Source organism: Danio rerio, chromosome 5 (assembly GCF_049306965.1).
Source record: "Danio rerio strain Tuebingen ecotype United States chromosome 5, GRCz12tu, whole genome shotgun sequence".
Taxonomy (NCBI): Eukaryota; Metazoa; Chordata; class Actinopteri; order Cypriniformes; family Danionidae; genus Danio; species Danio rerio.
The window spans coordinates 26621251-26633506 of record NC_133180.1 but is presented as its reverse complement, the minus strand read 5'-3'; the positions used below and the strand labels follow the sequence as shown (position 1 = coordinate 26633506).

The window sequence follows — 12256 nt, the reverse complement described above, 5'->3', positions numbered from 1 at the left end:
AAATTTGTTCCGCAGTGAGTATATTTGTGTTAGATCCACATGCCATCTCTCTGTGGCAGCTCTGATGGGAATGTTTTTTCCAGGTAGGTCGCGGTGATAAAAAAAATAAAAATGAGGAAAACACATTACAAAATTCCTTTAGAAAAATATATTCATTAATGGGAGACCGAACAAACAATCTTGTGTTAAAAAAAAAAAGTATACACATGTTATAGTGCTGTTTATTCAATTATCTGACTACAACTATTTCTTCTAACCAAACATTTATATAACATGAGGGACATTCTAACAAAAACGTACATTTTCACAAAATGAGACAGGGCCTGACTTAAGCTTGTCGTCCTTAAAAAATCATACAAAACAAATCACTGTCAGTTTTTTCTCCATCAAATGATCACTTCCGAGTCATAGCCTTAAAAGTGTATTGCATGCATTTTATATGAAATTTAATGCAAATATAACAGGACTGACCGAAACACAGGGACAATTGTACATTTATTTGTATCGTGAAATTAATTTATAATTTCATGTTTTAATCAATTGATGTGACTGATAACAACTTAAACTTGCTATTTCTGAGGTTTGTTTTTCTAAATAACAGTTTTAGCATAACAGAACTATTAAAGCTGTAAGTTCAATTAAGCTGAGGACAAGGACAATGACAGGGTTTGTACTGTACAGTGTTTTAATAAAGAACAAACATCTGAGAACCAAATAAATGACATATTCCTTTACAGAAGAACTCACAGAAATCAACACTCAGTCCATTTTAGACATTTCTGGGATGAAATACTTTTTATTCCTTGTATTTCTGTTTTTATTTCAGGGACAGATAATGTACGATTCAGGTAGAATATTCTATGAATATAATTATAACAATAAAAAATAGGGCTTACGGTGTTACAATAAAATTTGCAACATTGCAAAAATATATTTTAAACCTGCTTTTCAGTTTTTTAGTCTGCTTTAGTGACTATTTTAATGTTATAACATCATAAATTATAACTATATTTTAATGAAAGTTTTAGTTCACACTTGTTTTGCTTCTCTTTGTTTGTGTCAACCCAGATTCATTATGGATATGTACCCCTGTATACAATTCTGGAGAGAACAAATTACATTCCAGGAGGTAAGTTTTTGGCAGTATTTGTTTTTGCGAATCCACCAGAGGGAGCAGGCTATGCTTTTACAAATCTCAAATTTCTCTTGTGAGTGCCATTCACACCTGCAGTTCTCACATAAATCCACCAGAAGCCGCTGTCCACTGATTGATAGACCGAGCCCCCCCACCCACTCCCTTTCCTAAACCCGATAATAGTGTTTTCAAAATCACAGATTGACCCACCCCCTTCTCTAAACGCAACCAACAGTGTTTTCAAAAGCAATCCAGAAAAAGAAAAGTTCTCGCGCCTGCCTGATTTTTACCACGTTTTCAGATCTTACCACGTTCTCACTCTGTTATTTACTTGTTTATTTTATTTTTTGCCTTTTGTTTTACCAGCCTTCTGAAACCATTCTTTGCCGGACTCGAACCCTGTTGTCGCGGTCAACTCGTCTCTGTGTCTCAATTCTTCTGATGTATAAGCCAATAGACAAACTGGTGACAGTGGAAAAGCCGGCCACACAGAGGTAAGCGATCAGCTGGTAGCGTGAATAGAAACAGATACAGGCGTCCTTCTGCCCTGTATTGTTTGTTTTAAAGACGAATGAAGCCATACATAGCTCTGGCTACATAATTTGCACTCTCCAGAAATATATATTTTCACAATGAACCTGTGTTGGTTTATTTTTAATAATTTAATAATATTATTAATAATTATCATTAATTTAAACACCTGACCTGAAGGTGCAAAACAAAATAAGGCTTTTTTTCCCAAAAAATGCTGTTATGAAAGAATATACTCAGATCAGAATGTACTCAGATTGTATTTGTGTACGTGTGATGCCATTTCTATCATAATAATCTAAAATCTGCAGCAAGAAGATGTGTTTCGAACACCTGAATGAGCAACATAGCAAATATTATGCGAAAAAAAAAGAGTGAATTTTAATCAAACCAAGCCTGCAAACATATCTTTTTTGGCATAACTTTCTAATAATCCTCAAAAAAATAAAATAAAAAAAGGTTCATCAACATACTCTTTTGGGTCCAAAGAGGTTGTGATAGAGGGTCCGAAATCTCTTCCTGGTGTAATTGCAGCGATAAGCTCCACCCATGAGGTATTCAATAACCAATCCGATGTCAATCAGGCTAATGCGGTAGTCGGGGGGCAGGTTACCCTGAAGACAAGAAGGTTACTCACTGAACCCACTCCAACAGTTATGGCTACGAAAATAATAAAAGGTAAGGTCAGAGACGACCCACGTGCTCAGCCACAAACACGCCCAAACGCTCTCACTCCACAGACACACTGACACACTGCTAGAAGGAATCAAGATAATTGAAGAAGATTGTCTGATTCACCTTGAGGTAGATCCAACTGAACCCTGGATATTCTTGCTTGGAAAGAACACACAAGGTCAGTGAGACAGAATCATATTAAAGGGACAGACATCCCACCGAGACCAAGCAAGTCTAGAATCAGGGTTTGGTGCCGTATTGAACTGACCGTGAAAACAGTGAGCCTCTCTACAAAAACAATAGAGCGTGGGAGAGACCGAGCAAGTTAAAATGAAAGAATGGAGGCTAATAATGGTCGGAAAAAAAGAAATGAGCTAAGGGAAAGTGATAAAGAGCGATGCCTCAGTTGTTAATTTAATGATATGACTGATCCTCACGTTTAGGCCGACATTAGTGAGCTCTTCCAATTAGAGTCCTCTTATCAGGGTGTCGAAATTTTGATTGTACGACTTTACAACATGAAGTCCTTCTTTCGTTAGACATACGGGCCAAATCCTTCTTAGCAAAATCACATCCCACATTCAGGCTGTGATTACCAGGCTCTGCTCTGGTTCTGTAATTATCAACGCAGAGCCACCAAGGATCTTCTAAGCTGTGCTAATTACTTCAACCTCAGCAAATACCACAGTAGGCTTCAAATGAATGATCAGATTCACAGGTGATGCTGCCTTTCATTTATGCAAGCCATTTAGCACCGGAGAACGATCATGTTACATACAAAGACATTACTTTACAGTCATTTTTTAGGGTTTTTTCACCTTAATTGTACAAGACAGAAAGTATGGGGAGCAGAGAAAGGTGAACAGTATTGGAAAAGGACCTTGAGCCGGGAATCAAACTCGGGTCACCGTGAGCACCTCAGTGCTATGTGTCAACACACTTAAACACTAAGCCTTGGTGCCGAAATCCAATGACATTTGTCTTCAGGGAGACGTAAAAGTACAAAAAGTACTGTTTTCAGTCAAAAAGAAGACCTCCCTGTGTACCTGCATTGATTTTTTTTTTATTTTTCACTAGAATATTGCAGCATATGCACACATAACACTACAAAAAGACATGAAAATCAGCAGAGTGCAAAAAAGAAGGCAACAATGTGCCCTGTTGTGTCTCAGAAAATGCTAATAATTAAGAAACACTACAGACCAGCAAGCTAAGAAGCAACAAACCCATTATTCTGACTGTGTAATAGTCTGAAAACCACTGAAACAAGCAGGGAGGACACAGACGGAAACAAAATAAGCAACTAATTGGCCAAATCTCTTCTTCGGGCTAAGAAGCAGGTAAGACATCTTTGCTAAGTATGCAACAGAAATCTAACACTAATCTACCACTAAAACACACACACTCTGACATCCAGTCGCACACATGCACACAGAAACACACACTCGGCTTCATGCACAGTAAATTGTTACCTTTTTCACATCTCTGACAAGGTGGTACAAGGTGTTGGATGGTCCGTGCCTCTGTTTAAGAGAAAAACAAACAAATGTGACTTTTGGCAGCCAATTACCTCTAACAGCTTAGAATACTTTAACTGAGCACATATCCAGTTGGTAACTTAAAAGAGTAAAAAGAAAAAACTCTTCATATATTTTTTTTTAAAACCAGTTAATTGAAGACTTTCTACTTTAAGCATTTTTTACAGCAAGGAAACTATTTTCTTACTTTTTTGTATTATTTTTTCATAATAATGTACAACGTATCTATACATTTAATCAAAAACGAGTAAAGAAATGTGAAAACAGATCAGAAAATAACCTTGTTTTCACTCACAGAACCAAACTTTTTGTCGGGTCATATTTAAATGCATTCAGTTGAAAATAATCTTTCATTATCAGTAAATGATTATGATGAAGCTGTTATTTGTCACATACACTTTTACATGTAGCGAAATTGGACCCCCCTGACCATACATAAACATCATATATTTAAGAGAAAGACAGGTCAGATGAGAGGTAGCTTTTAGAAAGAGAAAATAAAATGCATTTGGGAAGAGGAAGGCAAAAAAAGCTCTCTCGAGGCCCGTACACACTGACATGTTTTTTGCTCGAGTTTTCCATCGACGTTCAACGCCTTTTGACTAAATAGAGGGCGTCAATGTGACCTACAAATCAACGCGCACAACAGCTGGCGTAAAAGTGTCATTTTTCAAAAAAATGGAAATCAGATTGACACTTTTGTTCACGTGCACAGAGCTGCTGAATTTACAGTAAACAGCACTTGGAGGCGCCCAAGCGCAAAACTGTCAATGAGAGCGCACATTGAAGAAGATATAAGCGGAGGCAATATAAGCGTGGAGCTGCTTATTGCACTGGTGAACAATAATCATTTCTTCATCGCTAGAGCTGGAGCTGCTACTTGAACCATCCATAACAATGAGTGTTGTCTTCTTCTTCTGTGTTACAAGCGGGTGTCAGAAGCTAAAAGTTGTGAAGCGCCATCTAGCGTCAAGAAGTGATTTTGCATGGCGGTAACCATTGGTTTGCATTATATAAATCGCTGAGGATCATAGTTTCAGGTAAAAAAAATTCTTGGAAAGACTTATATAAATATTCATGACACATTTATAATTGCTTTATGACAATCATGTTTATGACAGATTTATGACAGGTTTTGTTGTCTTGGTAATATCAAGCTGTCATGGCAAAGACAAAACAGGTTGTGATGTATTTGTTTATGTCAAATTGTCAGGAAAAAAACCAATGTCAACTTTGCATTTAAAATGACATACTGTAACTGAGCAAATTACACTTGATAACAGTAGATATATGGCAGCACAGTGGCTCAGTGGTTAGCACTGTCACCTTAAAGCACGAAGGTCACTGGTTCGAGTCCCGGCTGGGCCAATTGGTATTTTTATATAGAGTTAGCATGTTCTCCCTATGTTCGCATGGGCAGGTGCTCCGGTTTCCCCCACAGTCCAAAGACATGCAGCATAAGTGAATTGGATAAATTAAATTGGCCGTAGTGTATGTGTGTGTGTGTGTGTGTGTGTGTGTGTGTGTGTGTGTGTGAGTGAATGACTGTATGGGTGGTTCCCAGTACTTGGTTGCAGCTGGAAGGGCATCCACTGTGTAAAACATATGCCAGAATAGTTGGCAGTTCATTCCACTGTGGCGACCCCTGATAAATAGAGCACTAAGCCGAAGTTGTTATAAGCTCAAAGCATAAAATCTCAATAACATTTATGACATGTCACATGTTATGATTATAAAGGTTTAACGACAGTCTTATGAACACCCCTTTAAGCAAAGTGTTCCAAAAATCTTTAGTATTCTAGGAAAAGTCTGAATGGAAGACAGTGACCTAGATCTTGGATGGCCTAAGGGAAAGTAAATAAAAGCAAAAACTTTTTTTTTTTTTTCTGTGAACAACCTCTTTAATATATTTGTGAAAGGCAGGATTCACTTTTTTAGCATTTATAACTGAATCTCTTCTCTTTCATTTAAGGTCTGTTTTTTAAACTGTAAGTATTGGCAAGCATTCATGAAAAGTAAAGTACAGTGGAATCCAAAAGTCCCAATTAAAAAAAAATAAAACAGTTTTCAAAACTACTCATATTGAAACCCGATGTGGATATATTACCGTATTATAAAGCTCTTCAAGTCTGGAGAGTGTCAGGAAACGGTGCATGCTCACTCCGTTCTCAATCAACAGCTTTACAAAGTCCACTCGGTCCAGCACCAGCGCGTCCAGCATAGACTGCTCCAGAGAGCCCACCTGACCACATAACAATACAGTGCTCAGGTGCAGAACACACAGTACCGGTGCACAATAAAACACACACAGGCGCACATCAGTGAATCCGTTTCATGAATTTTAATGCAGCTTGCTATCATTAGTATCCACTGTGGTTTAATTAGATCAGAGGTACACAGAAGCGACTCTTGTCCCCTCTGTGATCAATACACTATCTTAGTTCTATATCTAAATGAATTACAGTCACTTCAAGGCACTGAGTTTGTGTGAGTGGATATTGCCTACAGGCCACTGCTGTCCGTAAATGAAGATCTGGCTCCGGGCGATGTCAACTCTGTTCCAGGCCAAAGCCAGACTTAGCTGATCTGGAGCTGATGCATTCGCTCCTGGACACATGAGGAAAAGGGCACATAATTAGGAGTTGGTTCAATTTAGTGCAACTAATTATTTTGATAATGGGTTAATTGTTGATTTTATTTGAACTAGCTAATCAGTAAGCTTTGACTGACATTCAGCAATGTGCAATTAGTTAAAACATTGATATGTATATTACTACTAACAAATAAAACAAGGTAATAATCGCTTTAGCTTTTGAAAAGATCAATGTTTATATGATTTATTTACAATACCCTTTGAAAATTAATATTACATTATATGAGAGAATTGCTTTGTTTACCAACATGTGGATCTAATTGGATTTGCTTTGGAACCTTAAATGATATTTATTTATTTATTTATTTTAAATGTTAAATTTTACTTTATTTATTTTTATGTTTTAATTTTTTTGTTACTGTACTCCTAAAGTCATTTCACTTAAATCTGCAAATTAGTTTTTACAAAATTCTGCACAGAAATAGAAAAATATGCCAGCAGATTCGGTCTGGCCCTGGTCATATGGAACAAAATAAGGGATTAAGCAATACTAAATATTAGTATTAGTAGTATTAAGCCATACTACTATTTTTAGTTAAACATAATAACTCTTATATATACATACCGTCATGATCACCAGCGATCCAGGCTTGCAGATTGCTAATATACATTCACTTTGACCTGGATTACTATCCTGTCACCATACGAACTAAATATCTAGTCATGCACTTCACACACACATGTTCCGGTTCTCCTTTGATTACACCCACCACTTGAAGCTATGGACCACAGGACACTCGCACTCTGTTATGATCACCAGTGATCTAACCCTTATAGATCGCTAAAGAACATTTATTATCATCCGGACCACAATCCTGTCATCATATAGACTACAAATCCTGTCATGCACCTCACTCACACCTGTTCCGGTTAGCCTTTGATTACATTCACACACAGACTTTGCTGAGTCTTGTGTGAGTGTGCTGTATAATTGGTCCATGTAATCAGCCTTTGAGCAGCTCCCAGCTGTGTGTGTGTGTACTCAAATGAGAACCGGAGCAGGTGTGTGTGTGTGAAGTGCATGACGGGTAATATAGTTCGTATGGTGAGAGGATAGTACACTGAGTGAAAGTGAATGGATACCAGCAATCTGCAAGCCTGGACGGCTGGTGATCGTGACACATACATATACATATCCAAACCCTCACTTTAATGTAATTATATTTTTGGCTGATTTGCATTCTCTAATAAAAATGATTTAACATCAACTAGCTCCACAATAGAGAGCTGCTTTATAGCCATCAGTCATGTTGTAATTCTGAGTAAAAGCCACACTGACACTGCTTTTAATGATTAATACTAGAAAGCTTCTTTAGTGCTTTCAAGCAATCTATTGTGGAAAGTGCTATAGAAATAAAGGTGACCTGACGTGACTGCTGTGCTGAAGTGAAGTACTAGTGTCAATATGCACATCGATCAGATGCTTTCTTTTTTATTAAGAGTGCAAAAGGTCAGAAATGGAAATAGCAAATATGTATAAAAAGAACTGACAATCAGGATAATACTAGAAGTATTTAAAGAGTATTTAGCATCCATAAGCATAATAATAATGTACAATGTATAATGTATATTAGGGATATATAAAATACATAATAAGGACACATGGTAGAACAGGTAAACCACATCTCGATCAGATGCTTTTGTGACTCCTGTTTTTCACCACTGTCATTTTGGTGTTTATTTTGTCACTAACAGGGAATGGTGCAGCAAATTTTTACATGTCCATCTATTATATACCTGTTAAATATGACCAGATTTACAGGCCGATTTCTGTCAAATCTTCTGCCTGTTTAAACACCATCAACTCTCATTAATTGGCACAGAGAGTAAAGACCTGAGGAATTCCCAGCTCTCACACATTACAATGCATAACGTTATGCCTGTTTAAAAAGCTGATTCCAGAGATAAATCAGAGAGGAAAGCACTCCCCAGGGTCTCTGGCACTTTGCTCCGCTCCTGCTTCAAGCTAATAAACCTTCCCCCTGAGCAGCAGGACATTTGTCTTTACTTACTCTGGCCTGGTGGGTGTACATTTACTTTTATGAGGGTAATCCTTCCAGACACGGTCTATTAAATAGACACCTCCATGACTTGTCTAGGTGTTGCCATGCATTAAACCATATTTGCATAATCTCAGTCAAGTGCTAGAGAATATCCCGCTTGACTCCATTTATGTGCTGTTAAACCTAAAATGAAGATGTGGAGCTCTGTAATGCTTAAAATGTTCATTTGGGACAATTTTGCTTTTTATTTTCAGCTTTATCAAGATACACATTAATGCTATAAAAAAAAAGTCCTCAGCAACACAGGGAAGGTGCTGTATCAGCAGAGATTGGCCTTATAATTATGTATAATTAAATCTCTGAGGATGAGCTTTGCTGTTTTCTGCTGCTTTGAACTTACAGCAGAGGTCAGCTTTATGTTCTCGCTTTAATTTCACACTGCATTATAATACAACTTGACACTTTCTGTATTTGTCCGATATTCAGTGTTCAATTATAAATGGTGTGCACATGCCATTTTGACAGATCTGAAGAAAAAACAGAGGTCTCCTTGAAAGTCAGCTGTTTTTATATGAATAATAACTAACTACTGATAAAATCATGATCTAATATAAACTGCATGTTTTGAAAAATTAGCATACACTTTGTAAATCAGCAATCAAACAATTCGCTGAGCTTGCTATGAAGACATTAAACAGATAGCAAGAAGCATGCATTTTAAAATAGAATCAGGGATTTAAATATGGCCATCAGTGATGTTGTAAGTATGCAGAAAAAATATATGGGTCATAGACAAGACATCTCATTTTGATGTCAGCACCCAATTGCAGCAATGAACCTATATATATATATATATATATATATATATAGAAGCATGAAATATATATATATATATATATATATATATATATATATATATATATATATATATATATATATATATATATATATATATATATATATAAAGCACTTTAAATGCAAGCACTGTGTCTGCTTTAAATAAGAAAAGAAACTATGCAAAATTGCAGCAAAAAAACATTTTTTTTCTAACTGACTTGAACTTAATACAACATTTAAAAGAATAAGTAACAATACACATTTTTTATACATAAAAATATTTAAAACCTACAGTTGACAAAGAGGTGTAAAGAACATTGGAAAAGTGTAAAGATTTACAAAGTACAATTAATTTGATTCAATTGGGTCATTTAATATGCTATCAAATGATTCTTGTTCTAAATGTGCCTGACAATATTATTTTAAATTCAAGATACTGTGATTTAATAAATATTATCATACAGAATTATGTTTAACAGGGTTTTTGCTGGTTTCGCAAAGTCAAATTTAAGACTTTAAGACCTTTTTAAGAACACGAAAAGTGACATTTCAGACTTACAGGGTTAAATGCTAAAGATCTTTTAATGGCCCATAAGGAAAAAATGTACTTGCCCTATCTAATATGATTTTGCTATAATTCTATGTAGTTGTTTTTTAGCTTTATATTTTAAATAATGTGTCAAAACAAGCAGACCTTAGTTATGTCTACATATATTTTTGCAACATAACTATTAAACATAATTAACAAGATTAAAAAACTCTTTAAAACTAAATGTATGCACAATAGACTCTTTATTCGGTTTATTTTATTCAGATGTATTTGTTGGTGATTGGATGTGTGTTGGATCAATGTAGCTTTACATAAACAAAGGAAAATTAAGACACGTTTAAAATGATTTTAGACCTAAAATTCCTAAAATGTTTTTTTTTTCAATTGAAGACACTTAAAAAAAAATTTAATACCCCGCGGATACCTTGATTTTAGTGGATGTGTTCTGTAAATCATTGTAAAAAAGAATAGAGTTAAACAGCACATATTCCATGTATTACATACAAAAATAAATCAGTATTACATAACTTATTTTCTTTTCATTTTTTACCCAAATAGAAACAAAATGTAATATTGGACAAGATAAACACATGTGATATGGGTCATTGTTGGCTCTCTTTAAGTATACAGATGCTGTCACTTGCAAAACTGACTTTTATGGCATTAAATGTAGGTGGGACAGCATTCGATCAGTTTTTTGACTATTTACCAACTGATACATCCCTTACATGTTCATTAAGGGAAAAGGAGAGAGCTGGGAACCGCATGAGTAAATCATTCCTTATATGCACAGTGCTATGAATAATGCAAAAGCCATACTGCTGGCTTTAAGAGCAACACATGGAGCTCTTGGAGGAAAGGCTTCACTGGAATCCCATCTTTTGATATGGACTTAAAAGTGAGTCTTAAAAAGCATAACCAGTAGAGCTTGCACTTTACACACTCCTCTCAGCATCAAATGTCCTGTTAAACTAACAAATGTGGCCACAAAAGCATTGGTGGGTGGTAAAATGGATGTTAAGCTATGATCAGAAAAAATTCAGATCTCTGCTCTGGGATGGAATCGACATATGGGTGATGTATGACCCTTCACTCTTTTTGTGAGTGTTTTGAATGACAAAATGCAGAATGAGAAAATTACTCAAGTGGTGCTCACTGCAGAGCCACTTGGGCAGAGCTGAGCTCCAGCTAAGCTGCAGCTCCTCCCTCCTTGGACTTCTACAAGTGATGCCACTGGGGGTTAGGGTTGGGGTTAGGGTTGGGGTTAGGGGTGGGGTGGGTGGTAGGAGGAGTTGGAGTTCAAGCTCCCCCTCGCTGGAGCTCAAGTGGCTCTGCAGTGAGCAATGTCTCAAATTACTTTCAAATGTACAAAAAGCTTTTTGAGAAAACATCCATCTTTTCTTTTAAAACAACCAATCACTATTTAAAGTTGGCCTGAAAAGGAAGTTAAGAATGTTTTTTCTGCTATCATGATGTACATGAAATATATTGTGATGTGCATGATTTCGTCCTGTGGGATCCAGTTGGATTGTTGGCATATGGGTGATGCGAACAATGGAGGATGATTTAAATGCCGGTTCACTCTGTTGGATTACGGTCCACTGGAATGATTGTCGGCACCTTCTGGTGCAAAATGTTTTCAGATGCCTGATGATGATGAAAACTATGAGGTAATTTTTTTCAGACAGAATCATATTATATTTGTTTGAATCACTGCCTCCTGCCAACAGACAGCAGAAACAAAATACGACAGATAGTCCTGCCCTAAAGGCAGACCATGTGACTAGAAGTGAAGAAAACTCATTTTGAGGGGGGAGGAAAAGGTTATGTTATGTTTTAACGATTAAAAGGCAAAATATTTTTTAATAACAAGCACTACTATATACATATAGTTTTATTCAGTACTACTATCTACATTTGTTTCACTAATTTAGCAAACAAATACATACATCACATTTCTTCGCCAACTTAAGCATGATGTTCTTCGCCAACATCATGCTTATATTTGTGGTTGTGATTTGATTCACTGATCTGTGTGTTTTGTATTATGTTTTTTTGTCTGATAACCTTGTGATGCTTTGGTTAGAGTTTGTGTTTTGTTGTTTTTTTTTCATGGATGTTACGTAATTTTGTTGTTGTTTTATGGATGTTATGTAACTTGTGTTTGTAATTTGTCATTGTTGTGTGATTGCAATACATTGTGGGACCTCTTTAAAATGAGATGATGGGGTTTATTCTGATAAATAAACTCAAATAAATTGAAATTTGACAGTTGAGGTGAAAGGGAACTAAATTTAATACTCAAATAGGGCTGGGTGATTTTGCAAAAAAATG

The 12256-nt window shown here is 36.1% G+C and overlaps 1 protein-coding gene across 27 annotated transcripts in view; it reads right to left on the bottom strand.

Moving 5' to 3' along the window:
• trpm3 (transient receptor potential cation channel, subfamily M, member 3) overlaps positions 1-12256 on the bottom strand; it is a 226463-nt gene that overhangs the window by 31577 nt on the left and 182630 nt on the right. For 17 of the 27 annotated variants that reach the window (XM_073952174.1, XM_073952175.1, XM_021476468.3 and 14 more), the window contains 4 exons: positions 6386-6486; positions 5987-6121; positions 3814-3864; positions 2140-2280 (listed from right to left, as the gene is read on the bottom strand). In XM_073952174.1, the coding sequence (XP_073808275.1) occupies positions 2140-2280; positions 3814-3864; positions 5987-6121; positions 6386-6486 (428 nt within the window). Of the gene's footprint in view, positions 1-2139; positions 2281-2464; positions 2501-3813; positions 3865-5986; positions 6122-6385; positions 6487-12256 lie in introns of all 27 variants that reach the window. The other 10 variants (XM_068221439.2, XM_021476467.3, XM_009301557.5 and 7 more) reach the window with 1 other exon arrangement.